Below are 23,724 nucleotides of genomic sequence, written 5' to 3' on the forward strand. Positions count from 1 at the left end.
GCTGTCGCTGCTCAATCTCCACGCAAGGAGGTGGAGGCTGGACAGGTTTGGGTGGAGGACCGTCCCCTGTTGCTGCGACAGAAGATCCTCCCGAAGATGCAGTCGGATCGGAAGATCCACACCCATACTGAGTAGCTCGGGATACCAAACTCTTCGAGCCCAGTCCGGTGCCACAAGAATCACTTGGGCCCGGTTGCGTCTGATCTTCAGCACTCTGGGTAGAAGTGGTATAGGCGGAAAGGCATACAACAGACCGCTACTCCACTCGGGACGAAAAGCGTCTCCGAGCGAGTGCTGCCTTGGAAACTCCAACGTGCAGAACTGCTGACAGTGCGCATTCTGTTTGGTGGCAAAGAGACCTTGTGCCACCTCTGAGTGAAGACGCCATTAGTGATCTATGATGTACCGGCAGCTGAGTTTGTCCTCCCCGGCGTGCACAGAACCTGCCAAGCATTGAACCACCAGTAGAATGCCCTGGCAGTCCAGCCACGTATAGAGGTGCAGAGCCTCCTGCAATAGGGTCCACTACCTGACCGCGCCACGCTAGTTGCAGTACCACATGGCGGTGGTTTCGTCCGAGAACCCCTGCACTACTGTCCCCTTGACAGAGGGAAGGAATGGTTCGAATGCAAGCAGTATCGCCGTAAACTCCAACAGATTGATATGAAGCTCGGACTCCACCGGAGACCATAGGCCTCTGATCTCCGCCTCCCCGATATGGCCGTCCCATCCCCGGAGGGACATATCTGATACCACTGTGAGCTCCGGTTGGGGAAGAAAGAGGGATCTGCCGCTGACCCAACTCATAGGCCAAATGATCCGCATGCGCGGTTCGGAAAGATAAATCCAAAATCGCGCCGTGACCAGAACTGCTCCGATGAAGAGGAGCTTCTGAGAGGGAGCCCGATGCGACTTCGGCTCCCTCTCAGAGAACCCCAGCAAATGCAGGAGCTTGGCCGTAGTTTGGAGTCAACAGCCAAAAGTCGAGATAGGGGAAGACTAACCCCTGATGTGTGCAGATGAGCTGTGACCACCGCCATCACTTCTGCGAACACCCGAGGGGCGCTGGTAAGGCCAAAAGGGAGTACGGTGAACTGAAAGCGGGAGCATTTAGAACTTTTTCATCCGAAGGAAGTAAGTAACATACCGGAGGCCTAAAAGAGGACGCAGGCCGTTGTCCTTGTTTGGAATCAAGAAGTAGTGGGAATAACAACCACGACTTAATATTGGCATCGGTATACGCTCGACTGCCCCCTCCGGCCAAGAGGGCCGGAACGTCCTGCTGGAGAAGCGCCAAGTGATAAACAGACATGCGGTGGTACGGAGGGGGGCACGGCTGGAGGGGCAGTTCGGAATGGGAGGGAGTAGCCCCTTTGGACTATCTGCAAAACCCCACTGTCCGAAGTGATGGTGCGTCAGTGGGGGAGGCGATGGCCAATCGTGCCGCCAACGGGCGTTCGGTGGGCCAGAAAACCCTGGACTAGGAAGGTTCGGAGGCCGTGGTGGCAGGGGCGGCAGCGGACTGACACGGTCGCTGGCCCTGTGACCCACCTCTGCAGGTCCCCTTTCAGCAGCTGTGCTGAGAGTGCTGCTGCGCAGGCCTGCGGCTCTGAAAGGAACATGTTTTGGGTGCCCCGTCCCTGTCAGGAAAGGAACGAAAGGCAGACCCCGAGGGAGTGCGTGTGGCGGAAAGGCCCCAAGGACTGGGCCGTTGCCCGGGAGTCCTCAAAACGTTCCAACATGCCATCCGGGTTGTCACCAAAGAGCCGCGAGCCATTAAAGGGCATGTCCAAAAATGGCATTCTGGACATCCCCTGAGAAGCCAGTGGCTCTGAGCCAGGAGGAATAGGGAAGCACCACAGTTGTGGAAATTGCCCTGCCGAGGGAGTCGTCGGTATCAAGGCCATCACATACAGTAAACAGTGCCGCATCTCTCCCCTCAGTATATCTTGGAAGAGTATCGTCCGAGCGTCCGTCGGACACTGAGGTAGCACCAGCGCTACTGTCTCACACAGAGTGGGAATAGCGGGCCCGAAGTGGCAGAGGTAAAACCTTGCTCCCAGACTGCTCAACCTCTTTTATTTTTTTTTAGTACCCCATCCGGAGGTGCGGAAGGGAATGCGCTGGGAGAAGCAGAGGTCTGGACAACCAGACTCTCCAGCGTCGGGTGTTATGCGAGGAAACTGGTATCGCCCGGAACCGGGCGATGCCGTTGTGCCACACTCCTATCCACAGGAGTACCTGTGGGAGGTGTGGACCAGGCGCCTAGAGGACGTCTGTAAATGTGTCATTAAAGGACAGCAGCGGCTCCTTGGAAGAGGCTCCTGGCTGAATCACCTTAGTCAGGAGATTGGTCCTGAGAGACACCGTAGCGAGCTTGAGGTTAAAAGCGTCAGCCGCCCTGCGCAACACCAAAGAAAATGTATCATCCTGCTCCGTAGCCCTGGGCGTGGACCCCTCCCAGTCTTTGCCGTCGGCTGTGTTCGGCAGCACCGAAGTCTGAGCCAGCGGAGGCGCTGAGGCTGGAGCCAGCGGCGGCGGCGGCGCAGGAGCCGAAGCCAGCCGCAGTGCCGAGGCCAGAGCCATCGGCGGGGCCGAGGCCGGAGCCATTGGCGGGGCCGAGGCCAACGGCACCCCAGGGTATCTTGCCGGTGTTGCCGGGGCCAAAGGCGGCGGCACAGGAGAAGAACCACCCAACGGTTCCACGGGGCCCGAAGGCGCTCCGGAGGGGCAAATAAACGGCCCATGGCCGATAGGAACACCTGTATTCCTTCCGGAGTCGCGTACGGCCCCGGGGAAGGGCCGCAGGCAACAACGGGGGCTCCACCGGAGCCGCGGGGAAGTGACCACCGCGGCCCGCGACTGGTGAGGGGTAGGCGAAGAGCAACGCAGCGTCTTCGACCTGGTATGGCGCTTCGACTTACCTGACCCAGATGACAAACAATGGTGTAGACTCCGCGACCAGTCCCTCGACCGCACATGGGCCTGGGACTTTTGAGTGGCGCGGAGCAATTACCGGGCTGCAAAGAACAGCGGGAATGCTCCCGCAAGTCTTCGGCGCCATGGCCCAACAACTGGGGCACGTCCCGGGGTGATGGATGTGCCCGGAGCAGAAGAGACACGACATGCGGGTCCTCCGTCGACATGTTCTGACGGCAGTACCAACAGGACTGAGACGTGGGCATCCCTACTCCGCCAGAAGTCGAGTACTCGACAAACAAGTCTCAGAAAATAAGTCAAAAATATGACTAGGAGTACTGTTCTCTCACGGATCTGAGCTTGCTGGCGCGGAAAAAGAAAGAACTGACGTCAGCGCGTGTGGGCGTGTCTAAGTAGCTCCGACGACGTCATCTCGGCGGCTACGTTGCCAGTGACGTACGCGGAGCCGCACGACGGCGCCTACCGACGCGCAGGGGTACTGCTGACGAAAACCTTCCGGATCCAGTCTGACGCCTGGGGATATTCTAAGGTAAGGAATCTATCTCTAACGTGTCTTTCAGATACCTGCAATATCCTGGCCTCCTTCCAAGGCATTGCAGCCTCTCCTGTGGGTCGGGGCTCCATGTCCAAAGGCACCCGGTGCTCCAGGCCTCACCTCCGTTGATTGACTCAAGGAACCAAAGCAGTCCTCCGAAACATCTCTTGGGACATGTGACGGGGCCTGCTCCTTGCAGTCGGTGGTATCCTTCAGCGCCCAGGTCCCACAGCACTACTGCCGTGCCGGCACAGGTCTCATCCCTGCCTGTGTCCAGACGCAAGGCCCCTCTCACTCTTCACTTGCCTTTGAGGGGCTCCGTAGTCTTTAGCGGGATGGCACCCATTTGCTACATGCCCAAGGTGGTCATCTTCAGTGGAGGGTCCACACTCTGCGTTTGTTCTGCTCTAGCACTTCAGCCCGCTGCCGATGTTTGTGACTCCGTTCCCACAGTCAAGCGTGGATCAAGAAAATGGTGGCCGGCATTTGCACAGACCGCCTCTCTGTCTGTGTTATTGCTTCGGCTCCCCTTCAGGAAACATCGTCTAGTCAGTACCAGGGTGACACTGGTCATCCCCCTGGCATCGGATGAGAAATTGCCATCCAGGCATTTCAGGATGATGCCAGATTAATACAAGGTAGATGGGAGCTCCGGTAGAGACATCTACTCGGCCATCTTGTCAGGCCATGCTCCCCTACACACCTACCTTTTGACTAGATCAGTGGGGCATATTGTTGAGTGCTAGGGTATTACACACATCGAACATAGGCATGTGAGCCGCCATTTCGTTATCCCTCATTACTGGGACTTTTGCCTAATTACTTTCATTCCTTGATCCTTGCAGATCCTCTCACACACACGCCTTTATGTGTTAGACATTTAATAACTGAAAAGATCCTTTTCAATCCCATTTTACCTTTCAACCTGACTTCCTACTGCACACAATCATTCTTACATTTGAACAGGAGTTGATCACGTTATCTGTTCACAAATATTCATCCTATGTACCCTCAAATTTGCATCCATCAGCCAACCCACACAAAGATGTTACAAACTTCTCCATCTTTTTTCCTGCCTTGGTCCTCGCGTCACAAAAGCTGTGCTACAAGACGATGTTGACTTTGCGACTATAGTGTTTTTCTACTTTCCGTAAAGAGATTTCTTAATTCTAGTGGTAACATTCAAGTAGCTAACCGTTTGTATTGGTGGCGTTGTACCAGCAGAACTGTCTAAAATATTCCTGGATTGGTCCCAATTAATTTTCTTGAGTGCGGTCTACCGTGAGTTGGCCAATGGACAAGAAAAGGTTCAACAAATTCTCCCACTTGAGGATTATGGAGGTGGGGATATACAAAGAGCAATCAACCGAAGACTGAAGATTTTGCTGGCAAAAAAGTGTGACCTCAAGCAAACAAAAGTTGACACATTGAGTGTTGCCCAGAGTCCTTCTCAGAACCTAATCTGGCAAAGTGTAGCCCAGAACTCTGAAGCAGCTGAGAGTATCAAAGGATGAACCACAAAAAGGGCTTGTGAGGTCTTCCCAATATCACAGTAGACTCTGGGTGCCAAGGCAATTTTATACAGTTCACATTTCTGTTAGTGGGATGACATCGGTATCAATTGAGAAGGCTAGATCACAAAAAGCGTCAATGATATTTAAAGAAGAACTAAGTAAAATAGAGGAAATCAGCCTCCATCCTCATTTAAAAAGCAGACGTTTCAGCAAATCAACAAAATGGGAAAATATAAGTGGGGCATATTTAGAAAATTAAGCTGTAAAAGAAATCTTTGACAGAATGGTGTAGAAAAAAGGGCCTGTAAGGAACATATCAAGTTATTCATACCAAAACTTCACACCTAAACATATTTGTACATCAAATGATAAAGGTAGTATGATGATAATGATATGGGGCTTATTAAGCGCTCGAATGCCGAGGCGTCTTTGCGCTGGTGTGAGTACGCAGGAACTGAGACACGCTGAATCTACTCAGGTGTAAACAGCCGCGTTTTCAACGCTATCCTAAAAAGCAATAGATTGGATTGCAGTCTCAAAGCCACTGGCAATTTGTTCCACAGTTTTGCTGCATAGTATGACAAGGACCTCCCCCCCCCCCCCCACCCCACAATCTGGCTCTTCAAAACTTGGGGATACAGATCAGGCCAAGACTAGTAGATCGAAGGTTTGGTTTTGCGCGGGGGTGTAGAGCCTAAACATTTCCTGGCTGTCATCTGAGCCGCCTCCATAGCGTGCCTTATGCACCTAACAGAGCGCCTTGAATTCTATTCTCTGCTGAATAGGGAGCCAGTGTGATGCCCTTATTCCCTGTGACGTGGGATGGCCCTTGGGAATGTTTAAAGGTAATCGTGCTGCGGCATTCTGTAACGATTGCAGTTTCTTTATCTGGGTTTTGTCAATACCCAAGAATAGCGCGTTACAGTAATCCAGTTTGGACAAAAAGAGGGCAGCCATTATCGTCTTCTGTACATTGAGAGGGATAAAGGGAAAGATCTTATGAAAAGTCTTTAACAGAAAGAAACTGGACGACGTTAGACTATTAACCTGCGCCGACATATTAAGCTTGCCATCAAAAATGACTCCAAGATTCCTGACCTTCCAGACGGGGCGGGAACATTCACCTGCCTACGGTGGCCAACAGGAATTGTTCCACAGTGACATTCCCTTACCAAACTCTATCACCTCCGTCTTTTCTGTGTTTATTTTCAAAAAACTTAAGCTCATCCAGTTCATGATGTCCTTTAGACAGCTATGAAAACTGGCAGCTGCTCGGGTAGAGAAAGCAATAATGGCAGAATTAGCAAAACTTTGTTTTGGGATTATTATAACAACTCACCAATATTACACATCAGAGAAATCTTTATTTTCAATACAAACCTTCGTGGCACCTTGCATACTTTTTTACCCCCAAGGCATGGATTCTTGGGAAACTGATTACAGATTCTGTTGAGCATTGCTAAAACAAACATCTAAATTTTCAGACTGGATACAGTGAAGAACTGACGTTTAAAAATGAAAAAAGATATGTGGGTCAACCCAGATAAATCACAAAGTAGCAAGAAATGTTCCCTAGAAGTTCTTATCTGTTAAGCTATAGCATCTTGTCAGGGTCCACCATCCATGTTTTAGCACATCACACAAACACAAAGTTTATTTCATGAAACATTTTTTTATTAAAAAGTCCAACATACGGTAATATAATTCAAAACCGGTGAGGACTCAATACATACAAAAAAGAACCTGGGGAGTTTATATATACAATAATCATTCCGCCCAAGTTCCAGTTTACAGATGCCGAGAACCAAAAAGACACATATGAACACTACTCTAAGATGGCAAAACAATACCATAGTGGATCCTAAAAGAGTATTCTGCCTTTTTATGCAGCCTTGCACAGGTTTCATCAAGTTTATGCATTTACGGTGGGTTTTTTTCATACAGCTGAAAGAGAAGCGGGATGTACAGCATAGAAGACAGAATTTTATTTGCAGAATCCAAGTGAAATACTTGAACTACCTTAGTCAAGTAGACTTTGCAGAGAGCGTTTTATTCAAATGTAATATGAATGTTATTTTAAAAAAAAATCTGTTTCACAATTTGATTTGCTTTTATAAAAACCGCATGGGTTGGTTCTAATAAAATTAATTTCACATCAATCGCTCTTGTGGGCTTGCACGAAGAGAACTCTTGAAAACCCCTGTAGGCCATCTCTCAGACTGGAAACTTCAACGTGGTATCCAAGTCTCAGGATGTGACCTCACAAGAGGTAGCTGCAGGAAGGCAGAGGCCTCCCACAGTAAATGTAGTGGACAAAATGTCTAAATAACAAAAACAGTAACACACTAAGAATAATGAAGAATGACAGAGAAAACTTGATGCAATATCAAAAAACAAATATAGTATTGGTGGTTCTGATTCACCTAGGAGGAAGGTTGATGGGGCCGTGGGGTCTTCTCGGCTGCCTGCGCCACAAGGACACCATGTCTGCTCTGGAAGTGGTATTAAACTTCTCAGCAAGAAAGAAATTTAGGAAAATGCCAAGGCATCATAAGCATGGTTTGAAAGGGGAGCTACTCTACAAGATTTCCAGATAGCAGGTTTACCTGCAAGTATGTATGAACTGGCCAATTCATGGACCCGTTTAGCATCTGGCAATAAAACATTCTGTACATTAGAGGGTCAACAACAAATCCACTCAAGAATCCAGCCTATGCCTCAACCTCACTTCTCGGTTGGGTGCCTCTGTGTGAAGACGGTAGTATGGGGGAGTGGCTAAGAGAATTATGCGGTGGACGGATTCAACACAGATTATCTAACAGACCTAGCCTCTAAAGTCTGATATTTGTAGCCTTTAGGAAAGATTTTTCAAAATGGGAGAGGAAATGCCCACCAGCACAACTACATAGCAGTTCACCAAACTTCAAGTTAGGCTCTCTTCTCACCAACTACAGAGAACAAAAAGGTGGCCTACCTCCACCCCATACTACAAGCTACAAATTTCAACAAAGAAAGGAATATGCTACTTACCAGTATGCATCTGTTCTTGGCATGTAGAGCTGCAGATCTACACACTTGTGCATAGATCGCTTCTGGTGTTGGGCCCGGATGTTTGCAGTTTGTTTTTCCTCTTGGAAAGTCTTTGGAAGTCACGAGGTGAATCCTCCTTTGGATGGTATTGCGCATGGGCTTCGGCTCCATCCTCAGATCGTTTTTCGCCAGCAGGGAAAGATGGAGCGTAGTAATAACAGTGAAGAAACCCATGTGTGTATCTAAATAAGATAAACCGGAACAGATACAGGTAGCCGGGGAGGCGGGTGGGCGTGTGTAGATCTGCAGCTCTACATGCCAAGAACAGATGCATACTGGTAAGTAGCATATTCCGTTCGAGGCATATGAGCTGCAGATTACGCACTTTTGCATAGACTATATAGCAGTTCCCAAACCTTAGCGGCGACCACCGGTATCTGTTGCAGTGGTTTGAAATAATGTTTTGAGTACAGCCTGGCCTACACTAGCTTGTTGCTTAGTTTGCACATCTACACAATAGTGTTTAGTGAAAGTGTGCGGTGTTGACCATGTAGCTGCTTTGCAGATATCATCTAATGGGATGTTCCCTAAAAATGCCATGGTAGCCCCTACCTTTCGTGTATAATAGGCTTTAGGGGGGAACGGATAGCGTTCGTTTTGCTTTCTGGTAGCAAATCTGAATGCATTTTACAATCCACCTAGCTATCCCCGATTTTGAGATGGGGTTGCCTATGTGTAGTGGAGAGAAAGAGACAAACAGTTGTTTGGTCTTTCGGAAAGGTTGTGTTCTCTCAATGTAGTAGAGTAAGGCTCGTTTGACATCTAGTGTGTGCAGAGCCCTTTCTGCAACGGTCTGTGGTTGCGAGAAAAATACTGGTAGTTCTACAGATTGGTTTAGGTGAAAAGGGGAAATGACTTTCGGGAGGAATTTTGGGTTGGTACGGAGAACAACCTTGTTATGGTGCATCTGAAGAAAAGTTTCTTGTATGGTAAGCGCTTGTATCTCACTGACCCTTCTAAGGGAAGTGATGGCTACAAGGAAAGCTGTTTTCCATGTTAGCCTTGTGAGAACAATATTCAGGTTCCACACAGGTGAAGGTGGTACTCTGGGGGGAATTATTCTTTTTAGGCCTTCCATGAAGGCTTTAATGGCAGGTACTCTAAAGAGTGAAAGATGTTGCCTGTTTTGTAAGTAAGCTGCAATTGCTGCGAGGTGTAGTCGAATGGACGTATAGGCTAAATTACACCTTTGTAGATGGAGTAAGTAGCCTATGATGTGTTGAATGGACACGTCCAGGGGATTGATGGTGTTGTTATGGCAATAAACAACAAATCGTTTCCACTTGGCAGCGTAGCACGCTCTGGTGGTAGGTTGTCTAGCTTCTCTGATGACGTTCATACAGTCAGGTGGAAGATTTAGGTACCCAAATTCTACGACTTCAGGAGCCAGATCACAAGGTTGAGCTGAGCTGGGTCCGGGTGTCTGATCTCTCCATGGTTCTGGGTTAGGAGGCATGGTGAGAGGTGCAGTTTTTGGTGTGGTACTACAGAGAGTTCCAGCAGCGTGGTGTACCACGGTTGTCTGGCCCACGTTGGAGCTACTAGGATTAGTGTGAGGGAGTGTTGTTGTAGTCTGCGCACCACTAATGGAATGAGTGGGAGAGGCGGAAAAGCGTACGCAAATTTGCCTGACCAGTTCATCCATATCGCATTTCCTTTGGACAAAGGGTGTGGGTATCTGGCGGCGAAGCTTGGGCATTTTGTGTTTTCGTGGGTGGCTAAGAGGTCTATCTGCGGATACCCCCACATTTGAAAGAACGGATGAAGAACCTGTGGGTGAAGTTCCCACTCGTGGATCTGTTGTGTCTGTCTGCTGAGCAGATCTGCCATGGTATTTTGGACTCCTGGGACATGTTGAGCTAGGAGAAAGATTTTGTGGGGAATTGCCCATCTCCATATGCTCTGTGCTAATTGAGAGAGCTGTGGAGAGTGTGTGCCGCCTTGTTTTTGTATATAATACATGGCTGTCATGTTGTCTGTTCGGATCAGGACTGCCTTGCCTGAAATCTGTGTCTGAAAAGATTTTAGGGCTAAAAAGATTGCTAGTAACTCCAGATGGTTGATATGGAGTAACTTTTGTTGAGGCGTCCATGTGCCCTGCACGGTGAGGTGTAATAGGTGAGCTCCCCAGCCGGAGAGCGATGCGTCCGTTGTTAGTATTATCTGTGGAACCGGGTCCAGGAACGGTCGACCTTTGGAAAGGTTTGTGGTGTTCCACCACTGCAGAGAGTGATGGGTGCGACCGTCTACCAACACCAGATCTGCCCGTTGACCTTGGGCCTGGTTCCATTGGCGCGCTAAGCACTCTTGGAGAGGACGCATCTGGAGTCTTGCGTGGGGCACTATGAAAATGCAAGAGGCCATCATCCCTATTAGTTGCATGAACACTCGTGCTGGAAGGGAGTGTTGAGGTATGAATTTTTGTCGCAAAGCCTGAATGCTTGCAATCCTGGCCGGATTGGGGTAGGCTATCGCTTTTGAGGTGTCTATGGTGGCACCGAGGTATTGTTTTATGTGGGATGGTTGTAGCTGGGACTTTTGGTGGTTCACCGTGAAGCCTAGTTGGTGAAGTAGTTTGATTGTGGTGGCGGTGTGGCGTACACACTGATTGCATGAAGTGGCTTTTATCAGCCAATCGTCTAGGTATGGGAAGACGTGAATGTGTTGTCTTCTCAAGTGTGCCGCCACCACCGTCAGGCACTTGGTGAATACCCGTGGTGCTGTTGTGACTCCGAACGGGAGCACTTTGAATTGGTAGTGTTGTCCGTCCACTACAAATCCGAGGTACTTTCTGTGAGCATGGTGCACTGGAATGTGGAAGTATGCGTCTTTCAAGTCCAGTGTGGTGAGGAAGTCGTTCTGGGAGAGGAGCGGAAGTACCTGCTGAAGCGTTACCATGTGAAAATGGTCTGAGTGTATGTATGTGTTTAGGGGCCGGAGATCAAGAATAGGTCGTAGAGTCTCGTCCCTTTTTGGTATGAGAAAATATAGAGAGTAGGCCCCCATATTTTGTTGATTGACAGGAACGTGTTCTATTGCCTGTTTTTGTAGGAGGGAGATTACCTCCTGCTTTAGTAATGTTGAATGTTCTTGTGACATTGGGCGTTGCCTGGGTGGAATGTTTGGGGGGGTAGATGTTAGCTCTAGGCAGTAGCCTGACCGAATTATTTGGGTCACCCATTTGTCTGAGGTGATGGTCTCCCAGACATGAAGGAAATTTTGAAGTCTGCCCCCGACCGGAGTGGAATGGTCTGGGGGGAGCGGGGGGAAGTCATTGGGTAGGAGGTGTGGCAGAACGGGTGTTGTTTGTTTTGCCTCTGCCCTTGTTGTTGTTACCCCTGTAGCCCCCTGTTTGGTAACCTTTTGTAAAGGTGGTCTGAGTAGGGGATTTGTATGATGAGGACGCTGTGTCTGAGGAGTAGCCTCTGGATGTACTGCGAAAGGAGGAGCGGTGAAAGGAGCGTCTGGGCGGGTGAGACTGTAAGGCCCCCATGGATTTTGCGGTATCCGTGTCCTTTTTCATCTTTTCTAAGGCCTCATCCACCTTTGGCCCGAATAGATGTTCCTGGTCAAAGGGATGGTTAAGGATGGAGGCTTGTACTTCTGGTTTAAAACCAGATACCCTTAGCCAAGCATGGCGACGGAGAAGGATGCTGGTGTTGATGGCCCTGGAGGCTGTGTCTGCTGCATCTAGGGCACAACGTATGGAGGTATTCGTTATTGTTTTACCCTCTTGAATTAACTCGTTGGCCCTAGCTTTATATTTTTCAGGGAGATGGTGCATTATGCTTTCTAATTCGTCATAATGAGCCCTGTCATATCTGGCCAGCAGTGCTCGAGTGTTTGCTATACGCCATATGTTGGCCGCCTGGGATGCTGTGCGTTTGCCTGCTGCATCTAGCAGTTTTGATTCCTTGTCAGGTGGTGGTGCATCACCTGACACTTGTGAATTTGCCCTTTTACGTGCCGTAGATACTACTAAGGAATCTAGTGGCACTGGTCCTCTGATGTAAGAGGGATCTGAGGGAGCAGATTTGTATTTTTTTTCAATACGTGGGTTAATGACCCTGGCTCTAACTGGGTCCTTAAAAACTTCTGCCGCATGCTTTACCACCCCTTTGAGCATGGGCAGTATGGAGGTGGACCTATGTGAGTTATCAAATGTGTCTAGGAGGAAATCTTCCTCCACGGGGTCGGTATGTAAGTCCACCCCGTGATAATGTGCTGCCCTTTGCAGAAGATGGTTGAACCCTAATGAATCTTCTAGTGGAGATGGCCTAGAAGGGTAAATATCATCTTGTGGGACATTGGGGATATCTGGAATATTGTAATCGTCCCATGGATCTGGGGATCCTGTAGGGGTGGGTTCCTATGGCACATCCCCTGTATCATCATATGGGTCCCCCTGATCATCATCGTCTGGAGACGGGGTAGGAGAACGATGAGGTGGGGGTGGAGAGGGCTGAGGGGGTGGAGGTGGGTAAGGAGGGGGTGGTGGAGGGGAAGGTATTCTGAACGGAGTGGTAGCAGAGTCCTTCCTTTTTGGAGGTGGAGGCGGAGCAGGTTTTTCCAAATGTCTCTTTTTGGTAGAGAGTGTCAAATGTCCAGTTTTTGGATCCTTGGTGAGAGTTTTTTGCAAGGGATCCGGTGTAAATAGCTCTGGTGAGGTAATTTGGTCCGACGGCGCCGAAGGCGTGGGGGCGATGACTTTTTAGGTTTTTCTGTGCCGGTTTGATGTTTAGAACCCGGCTTGGGACCCTCCGGTCTCTTGGTCGGCGCCGGGATGGGCTTCGGCTTGGAAGTGTCGGTGCAGGTGGCCTTGTGTGGTTTGGTCGGTACCGAAGATGGCGTCGGTACCGAAGAGCTGGGTTTCGACCCCGAGGGCTTTGGTACGGAGCTCAGTGTCGAGGTGGAGGCAGGTTTCTTTTTCGGTGCCGAAGTGTGTTTCTCAGCACCGCTGGTAGGCTGGCTCGAGCCCGAGCCGCCGGAAGGCTTACTTGGCTTCTTCACCGGGCCCGAAGGTGGGGTGTGTGAAGCAGTGTCTCTGGTCTTGCCTAGGCCCGGAGGCGAAGACGTGACCGAAGCCTTTTTGGGTGTCGGTGTGGGGGTAGATTGGTACTCACGACCCTCTGCGCCGGGGCGATGTCTTCCACATCTGACTCGTCGGCCTCGGAAGCGCTGACGAGGTCCTCTTCGGTGCGATGATGTTCTGGATCGTCGATGTCGTCTCCGAAGATGTCGACTGGAATGGACGTCGAGGAGTGTGCCATGTTGCTTCTGCTCTTCGGTCCCGAATAGTCTTTTTGGATCGGAAAGACTTACAGGCTGGACTGTCTCGAGCCTCGTGTTCAGGGGAGAGGCAGAGGTTGCATACCTCATGAAGATCGGTGTGGGGAAATTTGGACCCACATCGAGGGCACTTTTTAAATGGAGTTCTTTCCATGAGTCGGGACCAGAGCTTGGGTAGGCCCGAAGGCCGCCGTCGACGACTGGAACCGAAGGCTTATGTCGATGAGAAGGCGCATTGATTGAAGAGATCGCAATCGAAACAATACAGCAATTGGGGTGAGGATTGCGCGTGGATCGTCGAACTGGAAGCTGTTCGGTACCGGAGCGCGAAGATGACATCCGAGCCCGATGGCGGAAAACAACAATCTGAGGATGGAGCCGAAGCCCATGCGCAATACCATCCAAAGGAGGAGTCACCGACCTTGTGACTTCCAAAGACTTTCCAAGAGGAAAAGCAAACTGCAAACATCCGGGCCCAACACCAGATGGCGATCTATGCAAAAGTGTGTAATCTGCAGCTCATATGCCTCGAACAGTGGTTTTATTTTTCAGATACAAGTGCAAAAATAAAACTTAACAGACAAAGTGATGTAACAGCAACTCCTACATGGACACATTATTTCTATGCCCTAAAAGGTATTTAAAACATTCCTGAACACAGGCTTTCCCGAAAGGCACCGAATCCTACTAATCAAATTTAAATTTTCTTTCAGTTAATTAATTTTCAGGCATTTTATATTGGTTCTGCAGCAGTTATTTCTCTTTGGACTGCAGTTGGGCACTTCTTGTAAACTATTTGCTATTAAAAGGCAAAGCCATACAAATAAATCAGGATCAGAGACACTTTAACAATAGAAAAATACTCTTCAGGATTTAACATTGTGAAATCTACAGCTTAAAATTAAAAATTTTACTTTGGTAAATAGGAAGTTAACCCATTTGTCTCAATCCTTTCAGCTGTGAAGGGGTTGACTGAAAAAGTTGGACACAAATGTGCACTGATTTAACAAAAATGGAGATTGTTCTTTTCTTTGCTGTCAGTATACAATGCTCCAAGAGGGCAGTTTATTTTTTCCACCTCAAGTGGAAAACAGGAAGGCACAATGAGGCGGGGAAGGAGAGAATAAGAGAGGCAAATCATTTGCCTTGCGCTTGTCCTTCGTTTTTCTTGTTGAGAAGCTTTTTCAAATCAGCGGACATGAAGTACGGCCGCTCTGCAGATCCATCATTTCGCTCCAGGTCTTCCACTGCAGACAGGCCCCCACAAAAATTTAAAAAAGAAATAACAAAAAAGAAATTGAAAACTAAAAATTAAATAAAATAAATACTAAACTGAAGCAAGGCAGAATACAAAGTTTCACAGGAGAAAGGCACTGGCTTAATGGGTAGGAATATGGCATGCATATTAATTTAAGCTCTGGTAACCACAGTGAGACACTTGCGTTGGGGTGAATAAAGACAGATAATGAAATACACATTTTAACAAGAATATAACCAGCTGCAAAGTGTGTTAAAATATACAGAGCTGCTTGCAGAAGAAGACGAAACGTAGAGGGGTGTATCTGGACCTCTCCACTTTAGAAAGAGAGAGGCAGGGTCACCTGCAGCATAGTAGTTTTTACATTTTTTTTTATAGCAAATGGCTTCAGGCCAGAGGGTATCCCATACCAAGCCCTGAGGCAGAGTTCATGGAAGCTGCTATGGTGGCAGCAATAGTTTTGTGGGTTAGCTTTGGGGCTGCCATCCTTGCATAAACATGTTTAGGGTGGGCTGTCTAGCTCTTTTGCACAGTGATTCAAAAGTCAGTCTGCACTGCAAGAGTTGAGTTGTGCTCTATGAACTGTCTAGAGGCCAGTCTGGCACATTAATGCGCATGGTTATCATAGAGACAGAGTGAGGAGGAAAGAGGCCATTGCACTCGCATCAGAGGTTTGCCAGACTTCACCCTGGGTTTGGGAACAGAGAGTAAAAGGAATTGGTATGAACACCTCAGCTTCTCTGAGCCAGGGAACACAGCTATGGCATTCACAATGGCAATGTTACTTACAACTCTTCTAAATAAGAGAGCAGAGTATGGACGCCTGGAGTTTTAGATATATTGGTCATGCATTCTACAGAAAGTACATGGCTGGCTATGAGGGAGGCTTGGAACAGTCTACGCTGCCCAACATGCGGTCAGGAGGGTTGGATTTTACAATGGACTTACTTAATCAGTTCCACAATTTTTACAAGACCACTATGTCAAAACCACAATTGTCGTGTGTGAGTGAACCACATCGGAATTGTGCGCCTTCATCCAGCCTTACACTTGTGGTCCATCCAATCTCATGCATCAGAATCCTATTGCTAGAGTAGGTTGTAGACAAATAAATTGCACCTGTGACCTACCACTGGAGGGGTTACTGCTGCCCTGGTGTGTGTCTGCTCATTCCTGAGGTGGTCAAAATACCCCCTACCCCCTGCATCCTTTGTTATTCTGCAAGCAGAAGAAACGACAAGGACCCATGCTCCTGGAGAACATAGATGAGTGAGGTTTATAGGTCTTCGAAGGATGCCCCGCAACAAGAGGCATAATGGTGCTTGTAGAAACTGACTCCATAGACCCAAAAGGATAGAGAAATTGTGTAAACTGCAACTCAATGGTCTCTAACACCACTTGCAGAGGAAAATCTATTGCACCAACTCAAAATCCAACTACACAATGAAGCAATTTAAGGACAGAAGGGAGCACAATATTTTTGGCAATGTCAAAACAGGTGGATGGGCCACAAGTTCCCACTGCTGTCTTCCAATGGCTAGAACTTCTGAAAAAGACTTCTGCACGTGACAGTCTCTGTCCCAGGATCCCCATCTCCTTTTCACCTCAATCCCTTATCCTTAGCTCTCCAAGGCCTTCGACGTCTCAGAGTCCTTCTTCAAAAGGATCTCAGTTAGCTCTGGGGACATGAAATAAGGCCGCTCCAAAGATCCGTCGTTCCTCTCCAGGTCATCACCTGTCAGTTGGGATGGTGTGGGAGCACACAGTGGAGGGGGGGGAGGGATGAAGTGCAGTCAGGCGCAGAGGCAGGAAGAAACAGATGATCAGGAAATGTTAAGTGGAGACAAACGTAGGAGATGCAGAACAGGCCAATGAAGAGCATCAAGAATGGAAAAGACAAGGAAAAAGTACAGTTAGCTGAAGGTACCACCACAGGAGAGGTAAGATCATTAAGACACAGCAGAGAGGCTAGCCAGGAACACCAAGAGAGACTGAAGACCAGGAAACCAGTCCTCACAGAAATATGCCCCCCTCCGAAACCAGCTGTCTCATTCATACACCATCTCTGGCTTCGCACCCTTCGGCATAGTCTGACACATGCCTGTTCTTAGATTTCATAGTACCTCCCACCTATACCCCCACTCATACAGTGGGGCATCTCAAGGTTCATCCATTGCTTGCTGCAGGCAGACTATGGAAAACTGACCAGGTTGGTGGGGGTGGGTATTGCAGAGGTGGAGCATGTTGATCACCGAACAAAACCAAATCATTTTTTTCTAAATTGACCAAAACATCGTCCTTTTGAATTTTATATAATATTCACCACTGTTTATTCTAAATTTCAATTAAATATTCCTAAGACAGTCCTCATTATTAAGTTTGGGAGTTTACTCAAATTCATGTGTTATTTAATTTATTGTTAAAGTTACAATATACCAACTACGGCTGCTCATGCTAATGTTTGAAACCTTTCCTTGTCTAGTTTATACAAATGGTCTTTTTTTCTTAACCTTCAAGATTATTCACTTCCCCTTTATTTTTTATACAAATGTTTGAGTGTATATTTTAAATGCAAGCATCACTGGACTAAGGCCACGAGGCGCTGTGCACTCTGACGCGACTGGACAGAAAAATAGATAAACTAGTGAGGTTGTAAGAGGCGGAAAGTGAAGATTTGGTATTTACCTTTAGCCTGTGTAATTGAAGGCACTACTTCAAGGCCATCGAAAACTTAAGAGCCTTTTACAAGTTGGTGTTTTTTTTTTTTTTAGAAAAAAAGATCCTAAGCACATCAAACAAGGCGGATGGGAGTAGCGCAATCTTATTTGCCAGGTGAAAGGGGTATGGCCATCAAGGTCTTTCTGAACCAATCAACTGTCTGAACCCCCTGCACCACAAGAAACCACATAAGAGACCGATGCAGTTCAGAATCATGGTCACGTTTCTTAACCCTTCCTTAGTAGTTTGTGTTGAGGTGGGCCAGCTGGGACTGCTGAAATAAAACCAGAAGAGAATATGGATAAAAAAAAAAACTGCAATAGTTAAGATGGGAGTTGCTAAGGGCCTCAGTAACCATGTATCCATCTTTGATCATGGCTCATGCCTGCTCCTTCAGATAAGGAAAGATTACAATAACCTAAGATGGTGTCTGCGTCCAGATAGTATTGCAGGTTTTGGCTTCATGATTAATGGTCATTCTCGGAACAAAGACTTGAATCTTGGAGTAAACAACTTGTAATATTCTGAACACAACAGAAGATGCAAAGATTGTGCACAGCATGTACCTATACAACATGACAAGCTGCATACATAATTATCTCACTACACACAGTGATGCTCCGTACTCGAGCTAGAAGCGAGTGCAGCACCAAAAAAGGACAAAAGAGATTTTGGAAATGCCAGACTAACCTATCACAAACCCTCTCTATTATTCTCTTTTGATTTGTAACCAACTGTTCTTCATCCAGCACCCAACCACTCCTTAGCAAGATGGTGGGGTGGGGTTAATAGCCAGGACACAGCCTGCCTATGCATATCAGCAGCATAAGAATGGCAACTAAGGCCAAAAGAGATGATGAAGAAAATATTGAAGCCACCTGAAAGTCACAGAATGCAACCTTCATTAACTACCAAATTAAGACAGAAGGCTTCATTGAGTCCAAGGTAATTGAAACAAAGACAGATCAGCATTACATGATTTTGGCTCTTTATGAAGAGAATACAACAAAAACCACATTTTAGGGCCGTCTCTCCACCAGGAAAAAAACACTAATCCCAACAGCTTATATTGGTGCAATTACACCTGGAGGTGCCTTACCACAATCCCCTCCAGCACTATATAGCTAGGGTTGAGAGACTCGCAAAAGGCATTTATTTTGCTAAACGATTCGATACTAGAGATAGTTTTGTGCCATATCTGATATTCTGTCCAATGGACTGGCATACTGTACCTACCACAACAAACTCTTTGCATCTGCCGAACGGCGCATTCTGCAGCAGCTTTCAGTTTAACAGCAGTCTTTAAATGTATTGACTGCCCACTATAAACTAATGGATTAGAAGGAGGTCTAGCTGTAGGACTATTCTTTTGAGTGGAGGTGAAGATAGGCAGAGAGTAAAAACCAAAAAGTCCACCTTGTCTGCCAGAGAGATAAAACATGGCAAGTGGAAACACCCATAGGAAGTGTTCATGCTCAGCATGGGGACAGATAAAGCCATTGGATGAGCTTCTATGACGTGGCCCCAATAAACTCATCGCTGGTCAGGTGTCTTAGGACTTCACTCCTTGGCAGGGTTTGAGTAGAGACCTACCTACCAGTGTCTTTTAGTTTTAAGGTTGTATAACCCTATATTTAGTTTAACATTCAGGTTATGAAATAGTGCCTATTAATAACCTTTAATTAATTAATGCTATGAACTCATATATATTACTTGTCCTATAAAGTAACACATTTCTTTCTGTAATTTCTCTTATTGAAAACTGGGTTGCAACTTTTGCATGCCCCACATTTTAAGACTGAACTATTTACCAATATTACTTGTGAATGTAAAGTTAGAAATTACTAGCCATTATTTGTCAGGTTCAACAGAATAAAATATTCCCCATTTTCATCTGAATTTAAGGTTCTAAAAGGCTCTCCAATTTTATGTTCAATCTTAAGCCGATATAGTGTGCTCCAGCCATTGGGGCGTCACCCAAACATACCCCAACAAGAACAGTATGCTGTTGTGCCACCTCATTTACCCTGGGCTGGTGGGAATGGATGGGAACTGTTACCCAGACTCATTTTCCTGGTGGCATGAGTACTTACAGAAGCACAAGAAGAGTGTGTCCACACACATTCCATATACGCTGAAGAATCCATGAGCAATGAGGTAGGAGCCGAGGATCACCGTCTGTGAAAGAATAATAAAAGATAGTCCTGAAAACCCAAATCATACTCTAGAATACCCAACAAAACCCACTATTTAAACGGGAAAAGAGGCACGTCTCGAAATGTATCCTCTTCCCACGCACAGCACACAGTTTAAAGAAATTCCCAAGTGAAATGAGGCCACATGGCCATCCAGCAAAAGGTCAAAACCCAAGTCCCAAAAAATGAAGGAGAGTGGACCCTGCTGGATGCCCTGCCTGTTAAACGGAAGGGTTGTCAGCAAAAGGTGATGTGGTGTGGCACTCAGTCTTCATGGCCTAATAGCAATAAAGTTCCAGGAGACGGGTGTCATCATTTGTCTCTTCGTGTACACAAAAGGTTTAGCAACGGGCGCGGTTCAGAGAACTTATTGGAGGATTAGTTGAGCTTTGATTATCACTTTAGTAGTACATCTTCAGATTATGTTTAGGAGGTACAGACGGACAGTAACGTCAGCTTGACTGTATAACTTTGCACCCAAAATGGCTTATGTTGATGTCTTGTGTTTGCAGGCAGCCTTATGAGTAGGAAGCCTGTTCTGGATTGGGCCATACCCCAGGATAGCAAGCAGTCATGCAAGGACCCAACAAGAGACAATCAAAACTAGGGTTATTAATGATATGGAGGAAAATTCAACTTGAATAGATTTAAAGGAGCCCATAAACCTTATTCCTTAAAATTTGTAGAATGAATGACTAGGTTGTAGGCTACAAGAAGGATGCCTTTAATGTTGAAAATCATTCCTTCATCACGATCCATGGTTTTCTGGAAGCAGGGAATGCTTAACTCTGAAATTCCCCTCTCCATTTTAAAGCTCACCGTTTCTTTCTCTGACACATCAGTCTGCCTGGCTGCCATTTTCGTAATCACTTATTTTTGCCACTCTCCCCCAACTTACAAGACCTCATTTGGCTGTTTGTGTTTTGTTCCCATCACTCCATCTCACTTTCACCAGATACATTCTACCTGTTTGGCACACCTTCAACAATCTAAACTCCTATTTTCCCATTTATTTCAATTCTCCCATTCTTCCCCATGAGCAATATTTATGGAATTCATTTTTGATAATTCAACAAATTCGACTTTTCCTAAGAACTGCGTTTCACTCATTCCGATACTCCAGTTTGATTTCTCCAGGTCGTTGGGTTTTCTTGTGAAAAATGCAACTTTCACTCATGGACTAGTGCCTTTAAGTAGGTAATGGCTGGAAGAACAAGTTACTTACCTTCGGTAACGATGTATCTGTAAGAAACATTAGTTAGTTAGATTCCTCACCTTAGAATAACCCCAGGCGTCAGACTGGATCCGGAAGATTTTTCGTCAGCAATACCCCTTGCGCGTCGCTAGGCGTCGTCTGCGGCTCCGCGTCCGTCGTCGGCGTCGTGGTGCGCCGGAATGACGTCGGAGTACTTAGACGCCGCCCTCGCGCGCTGACGTCAGTTCTTGTACATAGCTTTCCGCGTCAGGAACGCAGAGCCATGCAAAGACCGACACTGGTGCCAAAAAGAAAATCTAGGGGCCTGAAAAGGATAACCTTAACCCTAGATGTCAGATCGCAGAACGGGGAGGATGGGTGGGTCGGTGAGTAATCTAACTAACTAATGTTTCTTACAGATACATCGTTACCGAAGGTAAGTAACTTGTTCATCTGAAAGAAACACGTTAGTTAGATTCCTCACCTTAGAATAGATACCCAAGCAATACCATCCCCGGTGGTGGGTCTGCGAACCAAGATCACACCAGAAAGTCCTGGAGGACAGAACGGCCAAAGAAGCCATCCCTCCGGACTTGGCTGTCAAGGCAATAATGCCTGGCAAACGTGTGTAGCGAAGCCCACGTTGCCGCCTGACAGATGTCCTGCAAAGGGACACCTCGTCCCAAAGCAGTAGTAGCCGCCGTGGCCCGAGTAGAATGGGCACGCAGCCCAACAGGAGGGTCCTTTTTTGCCAAGGAGTAACAAATTTTGATGCACAAAACGACCCACCGAGAGGTGGTCCGTTTGTGCACAGCTTTCCCCTTCTTAGCACCCACGTATCCAACGAAAAGTTGATCGTCCACCCGGAACTGCTTTGTGCGGTCCAAATAAAAGGAGAGCGCACGTTTTGGGTCCAGACGGTGGAGCCTCTCTTCCTCTTTGGAAGGATGCGGAGGCGGAAAGAAGGTGGGCAAGGTGACAGACTGCCCAAGATGAAATGGAGTCACCACTTTCGGAAGAAAGGAGGGACGAGGCCGAAGGACAACCTTGTCCGGATGAACAGACAGAAAAGGAGGTTTTGAAGATAAAGCCTGGAGCTCACTCACCCGTCTAGCCGAGGTGATGGCTACCAGAAAAGCAGTCTTAAGAGTCAGAAGACGAAGAGGACAATTGTGAAGAGGCTCGAAGGGAGCGCACATCAGGAATGTCAAGACAAGATTCAAGTCCCACTGAGGCATTACAAAAGGAACAGGAGGGAACGTGTGAGTAATGCCTTTTAGAAAACGTGTAACCACAGGGGACTTGAAAAGAGAAGGCTGATCAGGAAGCCGCAAGAAGGCAGAGATGGCAGCAAGATAACCGTTCAGGGTGCCCAGGGCAGAGCCCTGCCGGGCCAAAGAAAAAAGAAACAGTAGAACCTCAGAAAGAGGGGCGGAAAGGGGATCCACAGCCTTTGCTGTGCACCATGCCACAAATTTGTTCCACCGGCAGGCGTATACCGTCTTTGTGGAGGGACGCCTGGCTGCCAGAATGATATCACAGACTTCAGGAGGCAAGATAAATGGCATCAACTGCCGCCGCTCAATCTCCACGCATGGAGGTGGAGGCTGGACAGGTTCGGGTGGAGGACCGTCCCCTGCTGCTGCGACAGAAGATCCTCCCGAAGGGGCAGACGTATCGGAGGATCGGTCAACATACTGAGTAGCTCGGGATACCAGTACCTTCGTGCCCAATCCGGAGCCACCAAGATGACTTGGGCCCGGTCGTGCCTGATCTTCTTCAGCACTCTGGGCAGAAGTGGTATAGGCGGAAAGGCGTACAACAGACCGCAACTCCACTTGTGACGAAAAGCGTCGCCGAGCGAGTGCCGCCTTGGAAATTCCAACGCGCAGAACTGCTGACATTGCGCGTTCTCTTCGGTGGCGAATAGATCTAACCAAGGCTCTCCCCACTGCTGAAAGAGACCTTGCGCCACTTCGGAGTTCAGACGCCATTCGTGATCCATCATGCACCGGCGGCTGAGTTCGTCTGCTCTGGCGTTCAGAGAGCCCGCCAGATGTTGAACCACTAGGGTGACGCCCTGGTGTTCCAGCCACGTCCAGAGGCGCAGAGCCGACAAAGGGTCCACGAACCCACCCCGCCCTGTTTGTTGCAATACCACATGGCGGTGGTGTTGTCCGTGAACACCTGCACGACACTGCCCCTGACAGAGGGAAGGAAGGCTTTCAGTGCAAGCCGGATCGCTCTCAACTCCAACAGGTTGATGTGGAGACGAGACTCCGCCGGAGACCAGAGGCCTCTGATCTCCGCCTCTCCCATATGGCCACCCCATCCCAGGAGGGACGCATCCGTCACTACGACATGCTCCGGTTGGGGAAGGGAGAGGCTTCTGCCCATGACCCAATCGCGGTCCGTGAGCCACCACTGCAACTGCTGTGCAGTGCCCTCCGAGATCAAGACATGGTCGGACAGGTTGCCGTGATGCTGGGCCCACTGAAACTTCAGGTCCCACTGCAGAGCCCGCATGCGCCGCCTGGCGTGATGCACTAGTAGGATGCAGGAGGCCATCAGCCCCAGAAGCCGCAACACTAGCCTGACCGAAACCCAGGATAGAGGCCGAAAGATGGGAATCAGGGCCTGAATATCCCGGACCCGCTGTTCCGGTGGATAGACCCGGAACTGCGCCGAATCGAGAACTGCTCCGATGAAGAGGAGCTTCTGAGAGGGACTCAAGTGTGACTTCGGCACGTTGATGGAAAATCCAAGCAAATGCAGGAGATCCGCCGTAGTCTGGAGGTGGGAGACGACTGTCTGGGGCGAGCCCGCCTTCAACAACCAGTCGTCGAGATAGGGGAAGACCGGAACCCCTGATCTGCGCAGATGAGCTGCGACCACCGCCATCACTTTCGTGAACACCCGAGGGGCACTGGTGAGGCCGAAGGGGAGCACGGTAAACTGAAAGTGCTCTTGGCCCACCGTGAACTGCAGGT

The 23,724-nt window shown here is 48.2% G+C and overlaps 1 protein-coding gene across 4 annotated transcripts in view; it reads right to left on the reverse strand.

The window, feature by feature from the left end:
* Positions 1–8,400: 8,400 nt before the first annotated feature.
* The window catches only part of SLC44A2 (solute carrier family 44 member 2 (CTL2 blood group)), a 271,522-nt gene continuing 256,198 nt past the window's right edge, over positions 8,401–23,724 (reverse strand). For 2 of the 4 annotated variants that reach the window (XM_085600692.1, XM_085600691.1), the window contains exons 21-23: positions 19,438–19,522; positions 16,231–16,361; positions 14,480–14,615 (exon numbers count right to left, since the gene is read on the reverse strand). In XM_085600692.1, the coding sequence (XP_085456818.1) occupies positions 16,246–16,361; positions 19,438–19,522 (201 nt within the window). In that variant the 3' untranslated portion in view covers positions 14,480–14,615; positions 16,231–16,245. Of the gene's footprint in view, positions 14,616–16,230; positions 16,362–19,437; positions 19,523–23,724 lie in introns of all 4 variants that reach the window. The other 2 variants (XM_085600695.1, XM_085600694.1) reach the window with 1 other exon arrangement.

This window comes from Triturus cristatus, chromosome 4_2, assembly GCF_964204655.1.
Source record: "Triturus cristatus chromosome 4_2, aTriCri1.1, whole genome shotgun sequence".
NCBI lineage: Eukaryota > Metazoa > Chordata > Amphibia > Caudata > Salamandridae > Triturus > Triturus cristatus.